The sequence below is a fragment of the Rhinopithecus roxellana genome, chromosome 6, assembly GCF_007565055.1.
Source record: "Rhinopithecus roxellana isolate Shanxi Qingling chromosome 6, ASM756505v1, whole genome shotgun sequence".
In the NCBI taxonomy this organism is placed as follows: Eukaryota; Metazoa; Chordata; class Mammalia; order Primates; family Cercopithecidae; genus Rhinopithecus; species Rhinopithecus roxellana.
In genome coordinates, this window is record NC_044554.1 from 143,889,780 (window position 1) to 143,912,080 (window position 22,301).

A 22,301-nucleotide genomic window follows, 5' to 3' on the forward strand; every position below is an offset into this window, starting at 1 on the left:
CCGACACTTCGACTGATGGCCCTGCTGCTGGTCTCGGGGACAAGGCGGCAGATTTCCTGTAGAAAAACTTCCCTCTCGCGTTTCACTGGCCCCGCGGCGACCGAAGAGTTGGGGTTCGGCTTTCTTCTGGGATTTAAGTGTTACTTGAAACAGCTCCCTACGCTACCCTTTTCTCCTAAACTTTGACAGAAACTTTCCTTTGTCCCTACCAATCCTCAGTGAGTTCTTTACAGTGGTCCGAGACAGGTTGTAGATATGATACGGCTTATCGGCTTTACCCCGATCCTAGCAGAGTTAGGACTGTCGCTGATGTGATTGGCCAGCACCTGCCTAACAATGAAGGTTTAGTTATGCTACAAGTAAGACACCTCAAAGAAAATGTAAAACAGGCTGTACGTTTTACCTGCTATCTCCACAGGTTTACTGGTTTCTTAATACAATATGCTTGTATATCAAGGTGAGCAAATTTCAGCAAATGTCGTTGTAAATAGTCCCAACTTAAATGGAATTGAACTCTAGAACTCAATGTGCATAGAAGTCCCTGAGACTGACGCCATTCTAGATCTACCACTAGATGGTTTGCGATGTACAGAATTAAAGGCAGTCACTTCTACCTGAATTGTAATGAAAGTAGTTTACCTGAACATGCTGGGAAAGTGTGCTACCCTGTTTTATATTAGAAACCAGTTTCCAAGTAAATTGAAAAGTAAATTTTCAGATTTGACATTAAAAACACCTCTATGTCATTCTTACAAGAGGTACAAATGCTTTTTAGAAAACTAAAGCCAGGAGTTTCTTCCCTTTTACCAGAATCTTTTCCCTCCATTTAACAGTAGTACTATTGTGCTAAATGAAATTTACTTAATACATTACTCTTATATTCTCAAAACAATAAGGGCATGACAAACCTTGTATTATCTCTATTGTGTCAAGGAAACAAAACAGTTCATTTAAGCAGTCATGCAAAAAATTCAAGAAAAACTGGTTTTGTTCAATTCAACTAATTGAAGCAAAGTAGTTTTTCTTTTTGTTTTAATCTGCATTTTGTACATCTTTTCCACATTGCTGAACCAGCAAAATTCTGACCTCTGCAATACAATAAAATGTGTTACTGATATTGACAGATTACACCACGAATAGAAAATTAGCGTGGAAATCCTACCTGGACTGAGGTATCAAAGGAAACCAAGAGATACTAGAGACAACAAGGAACCTGGAAAAAGATAGTATTCCAACCTGTAAATAAGAAAACAGAGAAGGAGGCTCATGAATATTTAAGACACCAGCTAGTGAATTAAAACTGCAATGTAGTTGTCTGGCTTGAGTGTTCGGTTTTATTCACTATATCTTTTTATCTTTACTAGAAGCAAGGCATTTCATTTATTTTAAAGGTGGTAAATTAAGTGTTGACACTTGAGGTTTGAACCAATCTGTGATGTGACATAAAGATGCCTTTAACATTCAGAAGTTTGTCTACAGACTTAAGAGGAAACCAAAAGTATTAGCTCTTCCAATGGCTTCCTAATTTTCTCAGCCAGAGTCTTTTCTGCAACCTAAAAATTCAATGCTAGCTGGCCTCACAAGTCCTACCTCACCTCCACCCCTCTGACCTCATTTCTGCTATGCACTTTGTTCCAGCTACACAGTCCTGCTCCCTGCTTCTATAACACCAAAGCATCTCCTTGCCCTGAGGCCCTTGCGCTGTGTATAGTTTCTGTCTGGAAAGATCTTTCCACCAAATACCTGCATGGCTAGATCTTCCACTTCTGTCCAATCTTTGCTTAAAAGTCATCTTTTTTCAAAGAAGCCTACCCTAATCATCTCATTTAAAATATTGCCCCTTCCCCAGAATCATCCCTTCCTTGCTTCTGTTTTTTTCATAGTACTTACCTTCTAACACCGTCATTTTCTATTTTTATTTTCTATTGCCTTCCCTCCACTAGAATGTTAGCTCCACAAGATCGGGGATTTTTTTTTTTTTTTTCATTTTGTTGAATGTTTTCTTAGTACCTAAAATACTCAAATAGTAGATGGCACAGAGTAGATGCTCAATAAATATTTCTTAATAAATGAATGGATGAATGATTGCCTAAAAGATACCAAAAGGAAAAGACCTAATTAAAACTATTTTAAAAACAAAATCCTTGGTGTTGAAAGATTAAATTATTTAAAAATAGGCCATTGTGTGTTCTTTTCCAATTAATAGGGACATCACTTCTGCCACTAGAATGTTAAAAGTGTGTGACAGGCTGGGCGCAGTGGCTCACGCCGGTAATCCCAGAACTTTGGGAGGCCGAGGCGGGTGGATCACGAGGTCAGGAGATCGAGACCATCCTGGCTAAGACGGTGGAACCCCCCCTCTCTACTAAAAATACAAAAAATTAGCCGGGTATGGTGGCGGGTGCCTGTAGTCCCAGCTATTCAGGAGGCTGAGGCAGGAGAATGGCATAAACCCGGGAGGCAGAGCTTGCAGTGAACCGAGATGGCGCCACTGCACTCCACCCTGGGCGAGAGCGAGACTCCGTCTCAAAAAAAAAAAAAAAAAAAAAAAAAAAAAAAAATAGTGTGTGACAATTGTTACTTCCACTAGAATGCTACAGAAAACTTTATGACAAAATTGTGAGCTATACCTTTTCCTTCACCTTTGTGTCTTCTATTTTTTTTTTAATTTTGTAGAGATGTGTTCTCACTATGTTGCCAGACTAGTCTTTGGATTCCTGGCCTCAAGGATCCTCAGGCTTTGACCTCTGAAAGTACTGGGATTGCAGGCATGAGCCACCACACCTGACCTCCTTCACTTTCTTAAATACATCTTGGGCAGGAGTCAAAGTTAATTTACTAGTAAGGGAAGCAACAAAGTGATTAAGGTATACTATATAAGAGAGTTATGGAAATTAAGGAGTTATATAGTTGGAAAAGAGAATGCTTATAGACACAGCTAGCTTTTAAAAAAAAAAAAAGCACCTAATTTGATACAGATTCAGATACAGATTCAATGTCTTAAAACCATCCTACTCCTATCTGTTGTTACAGAGGAAACCTGGGACAGGGTGATCTGAAATGCCTGGTTCTTTGGCTATCAGAAATTAAAACAGCAAGCTAGCTTAAGAAGCACGTGACTATTACTGCAAAAGGTTTGATTCCTCAACAGCCATGTCCAATCTGTCTGATTAACACAGGAAAGCATGACAAAAAGAGGTAAGAGGCAAAAATCGAGTGTAAGATGTTTTTAAACAAGCCACTGCCAGTGATTTCTAAACCTACAAGCAAAGATTCGGAATATCCAAGTTGCCTGTTTTTAAATTTTGAAGCAAAAACAATTTATTCTACATATTCAGGTTGTCACCAATTGGCTCTAACTGCTTTTTGAGAAACAGGAAGAGTATGCCTTTGACCTCCTAGGCAAATTGCATCTAGCAAACATTTATCTCATTTAATCTTTTGATGTCTTAAAGCATTCTATTAACTCTAGTTTCTTCATAATGCAATATTATCAGTGTCATCTACCATCTCTACTGAACATTAAATACTATATACTCATTTACAAGGACTGGTGTCAAAGCCTGCAAATTGGTATTGAAATAATGCATTGACAACAGAGAAGACATCCTAAGAACAGATAAGAGTTGGATGTCCTCATTCTTTTTACAGCTTTAATAGGGCAATAGTAAGCAGAAATCTCAGGGCATTTAAGAGTACTCTGAAGTCTAGCCCAGCATGTGCTTTTTTCTTGCATGATACTTTTTGAGGCAATTTTGAGCCAACTCAAGACAGAAAGACAGAAGCAGAAATAATATGAGGCTTTACTAACAAATACAGCCATAACAAAATAATAATGTACACAAATGTCTTCAATATTAGCTCCACAATGCAAAGATGTAAATAGAAAGAACCGCATTATAAATTTGTAAAAGTCTACAAAATAATTAAGTATTACTACATCAGTGACACCTCAGTCAATCATTTTGAAAACAAAAATTTAGAGCCCTTTCAAACATTTAATTCTTAATTATGGCTACTGTTTTTCAGTATCTATTATGGGCCAGGCACTGGTGGTAGACATTTTGCATGTATTATATTTAACATTTGAAAAAGACCATTACGGTAGATCTTACTACTACCCTTAGAAGCCACTAGAGGTTTAGTAATTTAGTATTTCCTTTTAATATACTCCCATCAATGTGGTATGGTTTTTCATTTGGTTAGTTTTGTTTTTAAGTACATGCTTACTTTCTAGTACTATAAGATGCCCTGGGGTCATCATGCCCCAGGTCTAGAATCAGCCATATGTTTCAGAAATCTTGGTTTCTTTTGTTGGAGAATGGTGTCAGAAACCAAAATCTAGGCTCAAGAAGTGCTATTTGCTGCTTGGGTGTCATTTCTTTTAAGACCTGGTAGCTGACAGAGCAAGGAATTAACTACTTGTATACTAACCCATGTATATATACCTATGTATAAATATTTCAGCATGTAATCATTTGTATTTATATTAAGCTAAACATGAATTCATACTGGTATCCAACTCTAATCCATTATCAGATGGATCATTCTAGTCTCTTCCCCTTGCTTATCTGTATGTAATTTCCACTTTGACAGTGAGAAACCTGACACCTAACATCTACCATCCATTTACTTAATTGTTCAGTTTCAAAATACATACATAGCAATTTCAGAATTGTTAACCCATACCCCCATGGGAAACAAATTTATCAACTAGAGTACATTGCCTGTGTGCAGTTCCTTCAGTATAGACCAATTCCTTATAGACCAATCATTCCCAAAGTCACTTAGTTCAGCACTTTTTCTCCCAACCCTTTCATTGAGGTTGTTTCGTACATTTGTGATACATTTAAATTCTCTTGTCAAAGTCAGCATTCTTTCCTGAGATTTGCCTACCTCCTAAATGATTTGATTTTTAATTTGCATACATTTTCACTCTTTGTGCTGCAAAGTTCTACAAGTTCTGACAAATGCATTATGTCATGTCTCCACCATTATAGTATCATACAGAATAGTTTCATAGCCCTAAAACATAAAGGAAAAGAGAAGTACGTAACAAAATTGCTTTTACATGTTTATCTGTAGACCCAAACAACTGATCATTGTATTGAATAAACTTCACTTGAATCAGAGATATTTATATTGATAAATAATATATAATCGATTTCTCTGTAATACCTAGTTACCTAATACTTGTTAAAGTCTTACCATATGCTAGTAGCTGTTCTAAGTGCTTCACAGCAATCCTATAAGATAGGAACTGTTATTTCCATTTTACAAATGAGTAAACTGAGGCTCAGAGGGTTAAAATTTTTTGCTGAAGTTTACACAGCTAGTAGAAGAGCCAATATTTAAAGAAAAAATGATACATTTATACATAACTGTATATATGTGTAAGCTTATCTATATGTATGTATATATGTCATGTGAAGTTGTATGATACAGAATTGTGTGTATAATGTATCAAGTATATTAATTGAGCTAACTTTAAGAACTAAAAATTTTCAACCATCTTTGTCCTTCATTTTTTATGTGAATCGTAAATGTTGTGGTGGGTCCTTGAACTCCTGTTTTTGCCTTTAGCCAAAGGAGGAAATGAGAAAAGGAATCAGTACTCATAGATGAAGCTTAATACATGCCTGTATTTAAGGCTTACCTCAGCTAGTTTCATTTTTACAGAAGGGTGAAATCAAAGGCTTTCATTATATTGCTTCCTGTTTTACTATTTTAACAACAAAGGTAAAATAATAAGATTATTCTAAGAATTACTGTTGTTTTTAAATGATAATATGTTAATTTGCACAGTTAATTTGGCATGCCTTCACCCTTGCATATATGGTGATCTTTTTGTTTTGAATGAAAATTTTAAATTGAAAACTGTTTATAATAAATGTACATACAATTAAATGGAAGAGACGTTACACACATGCCCCACAATATTGGCTGTGGAATAAAAAGAATAAAAGTCTGGAAAGATTTGCACTGTGGCCTTGCCTTTGCTATAAAATGAGATTAAACCTTGGAAATGAAAGATCACCATTTGTTGAGCTTCAGTTTCCTTTTCTGTAAAGTAATGACATTGAAACATATAATTAGAGTAACCCGAATATACTGTCTACATTAATATGGTGGGTTGTTATTGTAGTCATTGGACAATGCCTTGTGGCTCAAGATCAAATGCTTCGTAAGGTTTCTTTTTGTGTTAAAACTGTTATAGTTAGTGAAAGTAAGTTGCAGTTCATTTTCTTATCACTTTCCTTCAACAAACATATGCATCATCACCTTTTTACAAAAACCTTGCTACCAAGCAGTGGCACAGACTACTGTGAACTATTTTGCGTATGGTAATGAACTCCTCGAATTACCACCTTTCTATTTAAAATGAGACACCTCCTACCTTATAATGGCCATATGTGCAAATGAACAGAAAAATCAGCAAAAATGTCAAGAAAAGTCCTGGTGTATAAAAACAAATCAAATTATCAAATAAAAAGCATATAAAATCAGGCTATTTATTCTTGAAATCTATGGAATGTTCACTTAATCTGGATGGATAAGATTTGTATTCTGTCTTGTTCACTAAATCAGCAAAATGCTGAGGGCTTCACGTTTTATTTTTAAAAATAGATGTCCTTTTCGAGTTTTCCTGTTGCTGGGGAAGTGTTCTTGCTGTTGCTAACAGAGAGCTAAATGTTCTGCTTTGAATGGGATGTGTTTGTTTTTATTGGTAGAAGTGGCAGAAAAATGAATGAAGGAATCCATGTTTTTAGCTGTGTTTCTTTAAGTGAGATGTCTGCCTTCTGGGTGGAGGTACCCTATTGGCTATTTACCAGATAATCCGTCTATAGAATCATAGAATATGCTCTTTTGTTTACATATTATTTTATTCATTAAATCTTAAATGGGCTAGCTATTCAAATTTAGAGATCATAAGGTTATGGAATTCATATCAGGAACATCGATTATCGCTCAATATCTAGTGGTTAGAAGGTGCACAGAAGATATTTAAACCCTTTACCTTTTTGCCTAATGTAATTTAGCCTCAAAAAAAAGGGAAGAAAAATAGATAAGATCTGGCTTTTTCTTTAAATCTTTTGATTATATAATTAAAATACAAGCCATTTTTTTCTTAATCTTTATATATTACTCTTTGCTCTATTTACCACAGGAAACTGATGGGAGAAATATCACAGACGAAATATTACAAAATATTACTTTGGTATATACTGTGCTTAAAACTGCATGGAAAAACAGTAGTTCTTCTGGCTATCCCAACCTTACATAGGAATTACAGTATTACTTTTTAATGTAATTTATTGCCCTAAAATTAAGTTCTATATTATTATGATTTTAATTGTGTTGTAGTACTCTGTAAAAGATTGTTGATTTCATAAACAAGAGCTTTTACCTTGTTTGAAGTTGCGTCTGTTCTGAGTAATTCATTGAACTTTATGGTTATGCCAAAAAATTTGGTAATGCTGAAACTCTACACTGTGAAAATATAATTGAGTTTCTAAATTTCATGTTTGTCTTTAGGGTAAAGTTGTTAATCTGTGAGTCATTGGTTTATGGGGAGGAGGCAATATTTCATAATAGCTCTCTAAATCTATCTGTAGCATGACGATGCTATGTGTTCACCTAATCATTTCATTTTCCTCATTGATAATGAAAGAGATTACATGCTCTACCTATCTGGTTAGGGTGGTCTAACTAGCTTAAATCAAAGGAGTGTAGCAATCCTCCCCTCTGTCCATCTTCCAAGGTGACCTTGGATGCTGCAGATTGAGATAATAGAAACTCAAACTGGAAGGAACCACACAGGGGAACCCATCTACTAGATCAGGAAAAAAATACCTTTGGACTTTGCATGAGTGACAAATTCTTTTATTATTATGGGTGGTTGTTACAGCAGCTGGCAATATATGCCCTAAATAAAACACCCTCTAACTCTATTTTCTGAGAATAGAAAGTTTCTAACCTAAGGAATGTTTGCCCTCTTTTTCCCCCCACCCCTCAGGATCAGGGGACTGTTTTAATTAAGTGATATTACTTAAGTAGATCTCCAATTGATATACAATCTTCTAAGGACTATGGCCTTAATAAATCATGTCGTAGGTGTTATAGATTAGACTACACACACACACACACACACACACACACACGCACACACACAGATTAAGATTTCTGGGTCAAAAGGGTGACCTCAAAACCCTGCTCTGGTTGGGCGTGGTGGCTCACACCTGTAATCCCAGCACTTTGGGAGGCCGAGGTGGGTGGATCACTTCAGGTCAAGAGTTCAAGACCAGCCTGACCAACATGGTGAAACCCTGTCTCTACTAAAAAAAAAAATACAAAATTAGCTGAGCGTGGTGGCACACACTTGTAATCCCAGCTACTTGTGAGGCTGAGGCAGGAGAATTGCTTGAATCCGAGAGGCGGAGGTTACAGTGAGCCGAGGTCGCGCCGTTGCATTCCAGCCTAGACAACAAGAGCAAAACTCCGTCTAAAAAAGCAAAAAAAAAAAAAAAAATACCCTACTCCAACCAGGTCACGCAGAAAAGAAAACCAAGGAAGCAATGAATAGCAATAAGGATGAATAAGAGAGTTACGAACCAGAAACAGGGAACATCCTGAGAAACTCTCCAGAGAGTTCCAGTAGCTAATATAATCCAAGGATGTGGTCAAACTGGAAACTAAGGGAGTACACGTAGGTGTTTTGCTTAGGAATCTGCATCAAAGAATAACTCAAATCACCTGGATTGGGGCAGATTTTGCCCTGGGGATGTTTGAGAGGTGCTTCTCACCTCTGACAGTCACCCATGCTGACAGTTTACTTGGGTGAACAAGGGAACTAATGCTTATTGAATGCCTCCTCTGTGCCAGGCACATTATGTACCTTGTTACCTTTAAACTTCATGGGGTAAGTATTGCTGGCCCCATTAACAAGGAAATAAAGACTCAGATGGATAATTTGCCCAGGAGTTATCTGCCGATAACTGGCAAATCAATTTGAGTGTAGATTTTTTTTTTTTTCACTTGGAACTTACTCTTTTTTCTGTAAGCTCTTACAAGTTGAATCTCAGTTCTAGGAGTTAGTACACCTTTTGAATCCCAATAAAAACCTATCTCCTTTTCCAGAGCATGTTTTCCTTTTTTTTTTTTTTTTTTTTTCTCTCTGAGACGGAGTCTCTGTCACCCATGCTGGAGTGCAGTGGCGTGATCTCAGCTCACTGCAAGCTCCACCTCTTGGGTTCATGCCATTCTCCTGCCTCAGCCTCCTGAGTAGCTGGGACTACAGACTCCTGCCAGCACGCCCGGCTAATTCTTTTTTTTTTTTTTTTTTTTGTATTTTTAGTAGAGACAGGGTTTCACCGTGTTAGCCAGGATGGTCTCGATCTCCTGACCTTGTGATCCGCCTGTCTCGGCCTCCCAAAGTGCTGGTATTACAGGCATGAACCACTGCACCCAGCCTTGTTTTTTTGCTTTTTACAGTCCATTTCTCATAAAGAGCTCTTGAGATAAACTATCATTTATCTAGTTATGATTTTTTCCAGTTTACCTACTTCTTCCCCTCTCATGTAAGAGACAAGAGTGAGTTCGGTAGTTTTATCTGATTTCTCTTGTTAGTTTGTGAAAATCTAACCATAGTTCTCTTCTAATATTAACAGACTTTACCTCTCCTGTTTGTAAATTGCTAATCTGACACATTTATTTTTCTCATTGGTTGACATGACGTATACATTTGGAAAATCCAAATGGGAAATAATCTAAAACTTGTCAAATTATAAAGTAAAGCAATTCAAATTTTAGTATTCAACACTGGATATTCACCTGAATATAGTTACTGAGTATGTTGTTTTAGATAAATCATACGGATGCCATGGCTGAATCTTGATTTTACATGTCAGCTTTCTAAGTTATGAATAATATTTTCAAATTATTGTTTCTTAATTTAAATTTTATTCATAAGAATCATACAAAACATCTTTCATAATTTGTTGTTACTTGTTTGGACTGGCTCACAAAGACAATTGTTAAATTTTTGGAATTTTGCTAAATGATTTTTAATAACAGCCATTATTTAAAAATAAAGTATATAAACTTACAATTAAATAGATGATATATAGGGGCACATGTCATCAGGACCTCCTCAGGCTGTGTCACAGAAAAAAATATAAATAAATAGGTGATATATAAAACGAAGGTAGTGAATATCCAAAAATCTTATTATTTTATCATTTTTTACTATTATGTATGTTTTTGAGGTTATGTATGTCTTATATAGTGAAAATACTATAGATTGGGGTACTAGTGCACATCTTTGTATTCAGTAATGTCCTGTCAGTAGCTTAAAACCAGCTATAGTGGGAGAATGTACACAACAGAAATAGCCAAATGACAAATTAAGGCTTGAATTATTGCTTTGCTGGTTTTGTAGAGTTAAGACCAAGAGAAAATGTTAATAATGAATAGTAGGCCAGACATGGTGGCTCACACCTGTAATCACAGCACTTTGGGAGGCTCAGGCAGGAGGATTGCTTGAGGCCAGGAGTTTGAGACCAGCCTGGGCAACATAGTGAGATCCTGTTTCTACAAAAATAAAATAGAAAATAGCCAGGCATGGTGGCACATGTGTGGAGGAGGCATCTACTTGGGAGGCTGAGGCAGGCAGATCACCTGAGTCCAGGAGTTTAAGGTTGCAGTGAGCCATGATCATGCCACTGCACCCCAGCCAGGGCTACAAAATGAAACCCTATCTCAAAAAAAGAAAACACACACATAAAGGTGTCATGACTAGCTGTACATGATGTATAGCACAAACAAAGAACTATCTTTCAAGTATAGGCACAGCCTTTTTGTGTGTGTGTAGTTTGTTTTATTGCGATTTGCAGATATTGTGGTTTTTACAAATTGAATGTTTGTGGCAACCCTGCATCAAGCAAGTTTGTCAGCACCATTTTTCCAACATGTGCTCACTTCATGTTTCATTTTCACATTTTGGTAATTCTCACATTTCAAACTTTTTCATTATTATTATATCTGTTATGATGGTCTGTGATCAGTGATTTTTGATGTCAATATTGTAATTTTGGGTGGGCAATATGTACCACATCCATATATAAGACTGCAAATTTAATCAATAATGTTGTGTTCTGACTGTTCCACTGACTGGTCTTTCTCACTCTCTCTTCCTTTCTTCAGACTACTTTATCCCCTGAGACACAAGAATATTGAAATTATACCAACTAATAACACTATAATGGCCTCTAAATATTCAAGTGAAATGAAGAGTCAGATGTCTCTCACTTTCAATCAAAAACTAGAAATGATTAAGCTTAGAGAGGAATGCATGTCAAAAGCCAAGATAGGCTGAAAGCTAGGCCTCTAGCACCAACAGTTAGCCCAGTTCTGGATACAAAGAAAAGGTCTTGAAGGAAATTGAAAGTGCTGCTGCACTGAACACATAAAAGACATGAAAGTGGAACTGCCATATTACTAATATGGAGAAAGTTTGAGTGGTCTGGATAGATCAACCCAGCTACAACATTCTCTTAAGCCAAAGCCTAATGCATAGTAAGGCCCTAACTCTTCAATTCTATCAAGGTTGAGAGAAGTAAAGAAACTGCAGAAGAAAGGCTTGAAGCTAGTAGAGGTTGGTTCAGGAGGTTTAAAGAAAGAAGCTGTCTCTATAACATGAAAGTACAAGGTGAAGCAACAAGGGCTGATGTAGAAGCTGCAGCAAGTTATCCAGAAGATCTAGCCAAGATCATTGATGAAAGTGGCTATCTTAAACAATGTATTTTCAGTGTAGATGAAACAGCTTTCTATTGGCAGAAGATGTCATCCAGGATATTTACAGCTAGAGAAGAGAAGACAATGCCTGGCTTCAGAGCTTCAAAGGACAGGCTGACTCTCTCATTAGAGGCTAATGCAACTGGTGAGTTTAAGTTGAAACCCATACTCATTTGTCATTCTGAAAATCCCAAGGCCCTTAAGAATTATGCTAAATCTACTCTGCCTGTGCTCTAGAAATGGAACAACAAATCCTTGGTAACAGCACATCTGTTTACAACATAGTTTACTGAATATTTTAACCCCACAGTGGAGACCTACTGCTCAGAAAGAGGGATTCCTTTGAAAATATTACTGCTTATTAACAATGGACCTGATCACCCAAGAGCTCTGATGGAGATGTATGGGAGAGTAATGTTGTTTTCATGCCTGCTAACCCAACATCTGTTCTGCAGCCCATGAATCAAGGAGTTGTTTCAAATTTCAAGTCTTAGTGTTTAAGAAATGCATTTCATAAGGCTGTAGCTGCCATAGATTAGTGATTTCTCTCATGGATCTGAGCAAAGTAAATTGAAAATTTTTGGAAAGTTTTCACCCTGCTAGGTGTCATTAAGAATATTTGTGATTCATGGGAGGAGGCCAAAATATCAATATTTATGTAGGAGTTTGGAAGAACTGGATTCCAACACTCATAAATGACTTACATAGGTTCAAGACTCCAGTGGAAGAAGTTATTTTAAATGTGGAAGACATAGCAAGAGAACTAGAATTAGAAATATAGTCTGGAGATGTGACTGAATTGCTGCAATCTCATCGTCAAACTTGAGTGGATGAGGAATGGCTTCTTATGGATGACCAAAGAAATGCCTTCTTGAGATGGAATGTACTCCTAGTGAAGATGCTGTGAACATTTTTGAAATCACAGCAAAGGATTTAGAATATTACATAATATTATTATTAATATAATAATATATTATTAGTTGATAAAGCAGCAACCGAGTTGGAGAGGATTCCAATTTTGAAAGATGTTCTACTGTGGGCCAAATAGTATCAAACAACATTGCATGCTGCACAGAAATCTTTCATGAAAAGAAGAGTCAATCAGTGCAGCAAACTTCATTGTTATCTTATTTTCAGAAATTGCTACAGCTACCCCAACCTTCAGCAACTGCTAGCCTGATCAGTCAGCAGCCATCAACCTTGAGGCAAGACCCTCCACCAGTAAAAAGATTACCACTGGCTGAAGGCTCAGATGATTGTTAGCAATTTTTAGCAGCAAAATACTTTTAAATTAAATTATGTGTATTTTTTAGATATAATGCTGTTGCACACTTAATAGATTACAGTTTTATATAAACATAACTTCTATATGCACTAGGAAGCCAAAAAAATTTTGTGACTTGCTTTATTGAGAAATTTGCTCTATTGCTGTGGTCTGGAACTGAAACTCACAATATCTCCAAGGTATACCTGTATTCAAAAACTTAATTATCCAATTTAGCAAAGAATTTGCTCACATGAAGTTGTTCATTGACAAATGAATGAAGTTCTGACATTTGCTTGCTAACGAAAAAGAAAATAGCCAACACTCATGTTTATGGAACACTTTTTATTAATTGCAACCATAATTTAGGGAGGATACAGGAATTCAGCAAAAGTCAGCAAAAGCATTAGAAGAGATTTAATTGGCTATATGAAAATCATAAACATGAATATTACATCATTTTTAATAATTGTGTGCCATTTATTCTTCACGTTAGTAAGGTATATTTCAAAAATATATATGTATGTATTTTCTTTCTTAGCAAATTTATCAGCACAGCACTGACACTCTTTTACCCCCTTCACACTGCCTTAGTTTATCCATTAATTGCCAGCTCATTTCCTTCTTTGACATTCTCACATTTGTTTGGCTGAAACTTGAAATAGTTGTCAGAAAAAAAGTTGAGAAAGGTAATTTCTCCCCATTATCTCTGTTGTCTTAGGTACTTGATACTGGAAGCTGTGGATATTGGTTATAGTATTTAAGGTATTCCATTCTCTTTCTTCTAGTTACAAACTTTGCCTCTCTTGCCTTCCTGCCACAGAAGAGACTATGGAACTCAGACTTGATTAATTTGAGCAACAGTGATTAGTGGATTATCAAGTGTCCTAATCAAAGAGAGAATTTGTCTCTGGGTTTGATACATAGATTCTCAGGGGAACTTCTTCCTAGGGTGGTTAAGCTGGATCTTCTGGCAGGTTAAGTTCTCCACCATGTGAAGAAGGTATCTCTGCAGCAGGAGAAAATGAGATTACTGTGCCAAGAGAGGTAATTCCTACAGTAGTGAACAGCAGATAGAGTACATCCTGGTAATGCTGACTCTCCAGACCCAGTTATTGTGGGCATTACTTCTTGCAGCCATTGAGTTATTCTATTTTCCCAGCTATATGGGCAATATATTGATAGTTGCCTTAAGATAATTTGAGTTGACTTTCTCTTATTTGCAACATTAGTGTCCTGACTCATAAAAATCCCTGTATATTTAGTGGGCAGGCTTCACTGAGTTTGCAAACTTCCTGAAATTCTATGCAAGATTTGTGTGTTTCTGTTTAGGTGCATTTTTACCCTCTGGGAATAGGGTTCCTGGCTTTCCTCAGATTTGAAAAAAGAACATATGCCCACAAAAGCTGACTAAAGTTAACGTGAGTCAAAATAAGCTAAATACATAGCTTTCTATGTCAGAATTTGTTCAGTATGTATCACACAAATCAAGTGGTGGTTACATTCACCTGAGCATGAATTTGAGTCTTTCTTTGATGTTTTTGACCTAGATTTCAAAGCTTCCTAGGAGTTTTAAGTCCCAAAGGCACTTAATTTTCACTTGATTTCTTCCTTGTTACTTTCTTCACATAGTAACCTATTTGTATATGTGTGACATTGTTAGCATATTTCTCAGGAGAGACTAAAATGGAAGGCACTTGTTATTCACTTGATTTATGAAATTTCAAGAAGGATGAATGTGAATATGGAGTCAGTATCTGTATTTTATCAAAACTTCAAAAAATGACTTTTATCTATCTTTAGAAATAACTTTCAAGGAAATGACATCAGGCATTAAACTCAAATTTGGTAACTATTTCTCAGATGTTTTAAGATTACTTTTACAAAGACTTCTGGATTAAGAGGACAATGAAATTAAGTTATAGAGTGGGAAGAACCTTTCTTGGGGGCAAATTAAAACTAGACTTATTGTGAAAGAGAAAACAGTAAAATATAAGAAACCTATCTTTTTCTCTTGTGATGTTAGCTATCAAGTGGAAAATAATTGCATTTGGTAAAAGCAAAATAAAGTGTTCCCAATACTATGCATTCAATACCTTTACTTCAGAAACAGCTAAAGCAATTTCAGAGGATGATTTTTGTCTAAGAAAGTAATTTATTGCTTGGATAAGCATGACACAGAAGGCTGTGCAGGTTCTGCTCGCCTAACTGAAGCAATATTTTGTCAGCCTCTGTAAGAGTTTTGATTGATTGTATCTATGGCACTAAAAAGAAATTATTTAAATCTTTAAAATGTAATGCACACAATAAAGTAATATAGTGAGTTCTTTGAAAATAAATCTTAATTGAAAATTAAAATGCAGTATATTTAACTTCATAAAAAATAAAAACACTTTCTCACTAGAGCCAATAGACAACATTATAAATATCCTGTCAAAGTTGAAGTAAATAATGTTTAAGGCTTACAGAAGAATACAAATAGACTAAAATATCAGATTAATGGATAAGTCTAGTACTGAGAATTTAAGAGCTAAAGCTATGAAATTAGCTGGGTTTTTTTTTTGTTTTTTGTTTTTTGTTTTTTGTTTTTTGTTTTTTGTTTTTTTTGAGATAGAGTTTCACTCTTGTTGCCCAGGCTGGAGCACAATGGCATGATCTCGGCTCACCACAGCCTCCACCTGCTGGATTCAAGCGATTCTCCTGCCTCAGCCCTCCGAGTAGCTGGGACCACAGGCATGCACCACAACACCCAGCTAATTTTGTATTTTTAGTAGAGACAGGGTTTCACCATGTTGGTCAGGCTGGTCTCGAACTCCCTACCTCAGGTGATACCTCAGCCTCTCAAAGTGCTGGATTACAGACGTAAGCCACCACACCTGGCCAACTGGACCATTTTAAGAAGAATTTTACTACATTTAAATTTGTGCACTTAGTTGAAATTTAGTGTTGCTTCTCTAAATCATACAAACCATTAAGTTGTTAGTTGAGAATGATTAACACACAGAAAGAAATTCTATCCTTAGTTCTAAGGCTGCAGTAGTTTATACCTATTTAATGGGTAGTTGGGCTAGTCTGACCTTTAAGGCTAGCTCATATTCTTGGAATCTACATCTTCACGAATACCTCTTATGCTATTGGCAATAATATTAATTCAAACATATGCACAGATAGGTTGATATATAAGCATGACACAGAAAGCTATTAAGTCCTTGTTCACTGAACTGAAACAATATTTTACCATCCTTTACATGAGTGTGTGTATGTGTGTGGGTGTGTCTAAAAGAAAGGTTTGGGTACAAGATTAATGAATTGACCCCTGGATGTTCGTGATGACAGAACTCAGATTTTCATGAGAATTCATTACAATAGAACTGCAAATTAACATGGCTTTAGGTGTTGTGTTCAGCTCCAAGAAGAAAATGTTTGATGCAAAGAAATCTGGTTTGAGACAAGAAATATGTGACTTATTATTCTTTATTATCTACTTACTGAAATTCTTTATTACTTCCATAAGATACCTAACCCTGATGTCGAAAGTAGTAACTGATCCCAAGCTAAACCATGCTGTGAAACAGTTTGGCACCATTTAAGTTGTTATTTTATGTGACATGCAGATGGAGTTTTAAAACACAAAATAACCAACAGACCCATGTGGCAATTCCTCATTCCTCACACCAAAGACTTTATAGATACTAAGGAGTATATAAAACACCACACTCTCACCCATGGATAATACTAATACCGAGTTACAAGGTTTTCACCCTTATACTGCCAGAAAGGAAATTGCAAACAGATGATATAGACAGTTCATTGATATGCTTAATACACTTACTCCATGAAGTGTAGAAAAACTGCCAAAAAAAGAAATGAACAGCATTCCAAATGCTTACGAAGTTAATGTTATATTTTAGAAAAGTAATGACTGAAAACCATTTTCTACTTCATACATGCTACTTAGATATCTGCACAAGCTTTCCCCTCACATATAAAAAACTGAAAGTAAATGTAAAACACCAATAAAGCTGGCCACTAATATTGCCACTTCAAGAAGATGGACAATAATGTGACACCTTTCATAGCTGACAGGATTTCTGCCAGAGGCTTGATAGATTGTCCTCTACCAGGTTACTTCTAACTATTTCTCAATTACAAGCTTATTATGTTCCTCCAAAATACTAACCTAGCCAAATAAATAACTGTTGTTTCTGAAAAGAGCATCTGCCCTGTGTCCCTTCTTCTATTCTATTTTAATAAATCAGGGTCAGCACATGACAAAAAAAAAAAAAACTGAAATCTTCTCTACTAGTCTCTCTGGAAATACAGCATCTAAAATTAATCCTAAGCATCCACTTTTGTGCTTTCTCCCCTCATACCTTATAATGACACCTCTACCTTTTCTGATTCACAGGTAACTCCTAAACTAAAGGTACATCAGACCCAACAGGCAGAAAAAGAGCCTGCAAGGCAAGAGAATGAGACCCAAATGCTGCACCAGTTTAAGTTGAAGTACAAAGGAGGCCAAAAGTTTACCCTACTATGTTTGATTTTTAAAATTCTATAGCCCATTTTAGGTTAAAAATCCTATCACCTGTTTTTTCAAAATGTCTACCCCCATCCCAAACATGAGGACCACTTTTTCTACCCTCTTCCAAATGTGAAACCTGCTGAGAAATTAAAAAGAAAGAAGTCAATAGGCACTGAGGAAAAAGATGGGTCTCAGAGTAGATTTGCGGTAGGTACAAAACATTTAAAGTATTAGTATAAGTCCTTTAACAAAAGTAAGATAATTATTTTACTTTCAGAATTTTTATTTGCATAACTTTGTTTAATAGACAACTGAGCCGGGCGCGGTGGCTCAAGCCTGTAATCCCAGCACTTTGGGAGGCTGAGACGGGCGGATCACGAGGTCAGGAGATCGAGACCATCCTGGCTAACACGGTGAAACCCCGTCTCTACTAAAAATACAAAAAACTAGCTGGGCGAGGTGGCGGGCGCCTGTAGTCCCAGCTACTCGGGAGGCTGAGGCAGGAGAATGGCGTAAACCCGGGAGGTGGAGCTTGCAGTGAGCTGAGATCCGGCCACCGCACTCCAGCCCGGGTGACAGAGCAAGACTCCGTCTCAAAAAAAAAAAAAAAAAAAAAAAAATAGACAACTGACTGAACTTTGATTATAAAATAATTATGAAAACCCCAAAATGAATGTGACTGCTTGCCGTAATTGATGCAGTTACAGTTTGAAAGTAACACATGTCGCAAAGAGAGGACACAGCAGAAAATTTAGAATCATAATATTTTAGGCAGTAACTGTTGATTGATGCCAATTTTGAATTATTTTAAAAACCATAGACTAATAAATAGTTTTATAGGACACAGTTTTATAAAACTTAAAAGTAAATTTTTTTTGTGAACTCTCTAGAGAGTAAGTTTTGGCAAATATGCTAGTGATGAAACACTTTCTATTCTGTAATAATTATATTGTATGCAATCATTATTTTGTAGGTCTTTACTACATCGAGCTTCTCAAAGTAAAGAGCCTATCTTTGTATCTCCAGGTCCTATAGAAAATGTAACTAAATGTTTGCACAGTTGATTATTTTACTTATTTATACCTTATATTGTTATAGAATACATTCTTGAGAGTTTACATTAGAATCAGTTCTGAAGCTTTTTAGAAAACAAATTCTCGGGCCCCACTCTGCACATAGGGCTAGATATGTTTTAAAAGCTGTACAAATTGATATACATGCTATGACATGATGGATATATAGAGACATGATGGAAACATTCCCGCCAAAGTCAGGAACAAGGTAAGGATACCTATCAGCTCCACTACTACTAAACTTAGACCAAAGCTATTAGCTGGTGAAATCATACAAGGGAAAATAAGCAGCATTGTAAGAATTTGAAAAGAAAGGACCCAGTGCAGTAGTGCATACCTGGCAACTGAAGTCCTAGCTACTTGGGAGGCTGAATGGGAGGAGGGCTTGAGCCCAGGAGTTTGAGGCCAGCCTGAAAAACACAGGGAGATCCTATTTCTTAAAAACTAAAAATAAAAATAAAAAAAATTAGAAAACAGTAAAACTGTATGTAATGACATATGATACATTGGTATACCGAAAACACGGAAGATAATCAATGCTAAGACTAACACAAGTAAGAAAAAACATTTAATAAGGTAGCAGATATTAAAAATATATAATTAAAGAAGCAAATGTTTAAAATAAGGGCAGAAAGAAATATTTAGAACTAAATCAACAAAAACTGTGCAAAACCTATGTAAGAAAAACCTTAAAATACTCAAATTCAGAAAGTAGTCCTGAAGTAATGGAAAGACATCCTTTTTCTTTGGGAAAGAAAACTCGATATTATAAAGATGTAAATTCCCTTCAATTTAATATATCAATTAAATGTGATCCCAATAAAGATACTCTGAAGTTGTTGTTATTTGATGAAGCTAGATTAATGCTAAGATTCATGTGGAAAAGTAAACATGCAAGAATACATAGGGAAACTCCAAATAAAGAAAAGCTAGGCCAGGCGCAGTGGCTCACAACTGTAATCCTAGCACTTTGGGAGGCCAAGGTGGGCAGATTGCCTGAGCTCAGGAGTTTGAGACCAGCCTGGGCAATGTGGTGAAACCCCATCTCTACTAAAACACAAAAAATTAGCCCGCTGTGGTGGCATGTGCCTGTAGTCCCAGATACTTAAAAGGCTGAGGCAAGAGAATTGCTTGAACCCAGGAGGTAGAGGTTGCCGTGAGCCAAGATCATGCCACTGCGCTCCAGCCTCGGTGACAGAATGAGACTCCATCTCCAAAAAAAGAAGAAGAAGAAGAAGAAGAAATAAAAGCTGGCCGGGCACAGTGGCACACACCTGTAATCCTAACACTCTGGGAGGCTGAAGTGGGCAGATCACCTGAGGTCAGGAGTTCAAGACCAGCCTAGCCGACATGGCAAAACCCCATCTCTACTAAAAAAATACAAAAATTAGCTGGGCATGGTGGCACACTCCTGTAATCCCAGCGACTCAGGAGGCTGAGGCTGGAGAATCACTTAAACCCGGGAGGTGAAGGTTGTAGTGAGCTGAGATCGTGTCATTGCACTCCAGCCTGGGTGACAGAGCAAGACTCAGTCTCAAAAAAACAAACAAAACAAAACAAAACAAAAAAAAAACTAATGAGTGGGAAGTAGACTTACATGACATAAAACATCTTTTAAAGCCTCTATACTTAAAAAAGTAGAGTGTGGATGCAGGAATAGAGAGACCAATAAAACAGAGTACTAGGTCCAGAAATAGATCCAAGCACATAAGAAAGTTAGTAAATGATAGATGTGGAAGTTTGTATCACTGGGGGGAAATGATAGTCTTTAACAAAAATCATATTCAAATATTAGAATTTTGGAGCCAGGTGCAGTGGCTCATGCCCCAGGACTTTGGGAGGCTGAGACAGGAGGATCACTTGAGGCCATGAGTTCAAGACCAGCCTGGGCAAAATAGTGAGGCCTCATCTATACAAAACATTAAATAAAATTAGCTGGACCTGGTGGCATGTGCCTGTGGTCCCAGCTACTGGGGAGGCTGAGGTGAGAGGATTACTTGGGCCTTTGGAAGTTGAGACTACAGTAAATGGTGATCATGCTCCTGTACTCTATCCAGCCTGGGCATCAGAGCAACACTCTGTCTCAGACCAAAAAAAAAAAAAAGAATTTAGGAAAAAGACAAAATTAGGTCCATACTTCATCTATTCAAAAGAGAATTCTCCAAACACATCAGGTATCCAAATGTAAAATATTAAATCATATAATTACTCAAAGAGAAAATGAATGAGTTCATTTAAGACATGAATGTCAGTGCTGCTACGTACATGATCCCGTACCAGACACCGTATATAGGTGATCTCAACGAAAAGTTGCCCAAAACTCAGTGAGGAAGATACATTGTCATCATACCCACTCTGTCAATGGAGAAACCTGATGCAGATAAGCTACAAGATAGAAGGCCACATATTTCCCTGGGTGGTCTCTCTCACCCTGATCATGTAAATTAACAGCTTATATTCATAGATGTATTCAGAGCCTAAAGAAGATTTTAAGAAACAAGGTATCATACCCATTATAGGCCGCCTTGCAGCCTTCTTCAAATTCCTCATGCCGCAGAACCTGCAGTGTAATGACAACAGTTAAGTCCAGGCCATTTTGGGAAAAGCAAGGGAAGATACTGCTGAAAGGTCGCAGGCTCCTTACAGACGCTCTCAAGGCTAGAGCTGTGCCAAAAGTTTTCTTCTCTAGCCATCTATAATACATAAAGAAGCTGCTCATCGATAAGCTGAAGGGTGTCAGCCTCCTTAAGATGAAATTCGAGGACATGAGGGATTGGTCCAACATAGTAATGCCACAAGAATAATGAGGATTTTTGCCAAACCTGACCATGTTAACATGACATATCCAAAGACTCAGCTTTAGCACTCACTGCCTTTGTTATTGATTTGTGACAATTTCTGTGACCCTGGGAATCTGGGGACAATTCTGAGATCTCCAGCTGGGGCAGGCTGCAGCAAAGTGTTACTCATTTTGAAATGTGTGGATGCCTAGGAGCCCAAAGTGCTACAGGTGGGTATGGGTGTACTTTTCCAGGTGCCCATTATCAGTAGTCTGAAAACAAAAACAGTGGCAAATTACCTGCCCCCTGACACCCAGGTCTGTTTGGCTGACAACCGAAGCCTTTATGCTGAGGCTCAGATGTCTAATAAAGACAGTGACTATGGCTGGGTGTGTGATTGGCGATTCCTGAAGTTTCACAAAAGTACGAAGAAAGGGAAGGTCTAGAAACTGGAGCCAGTAAAGGTTTGCTACCTGTTACTGAGGTTCAGAGTTATGACTTCAACTGGACAGAGGCACCAGCAGCTGCAGTGGTTGGCAGCAAGACCTACGGCATGAGTCTGGATTTTCTGTAGTTGGCCGAGGGCCCTGGGGGCAACAGGCTGCTGATCCCTGTTGCACCTGGTGTGGACAGCCTCAACTCAGCCATGGCTGCATGCATCCCGCTTTTTGAAGGGAAAAGACAACAGCAGGTGAGGGCGGAACACTTGAGCAGGGACAGGAGTTACCACTGAGAGGGGACACAGAAGTTCTGCTGAGGACATCTCCAGCTCCCGCTATCCCAGCACATCGTTAGGAGGCTGGCAGAGTCGGAAACTATGGCTTCTCAGTTGGTGACTGTGGCCTCCACGTTCAGGAAGCAAGAGG

At 37.3% G+C, this 22,301-nt stretch overlaps 1 protein-coding gene across 1 annotated transcript; it reads left to right on the forward strand.

The window, feature by feature from the left end:
- The first annotated feature begins 15 nt into the window (after positions 1 to 15).
- MRM3 (mitochondrial rRNA methyltransferase 3) lies at positions 16 to 22,168 on the forward strand. The gene is given in 5 exon segments (XM_030932030.1): positions 16 to 113; positions 18,556 to 18,622; positions 21,175 to 21,451; positions 21,454 to 21,854; positions 21,857 to 22,168. Coding segments are annotated over 5 exon segments (1,155 nt in total).
- The last annotated feature ends 133 nt before the right edge of the window (positions 22,169 to 22,301 follow it).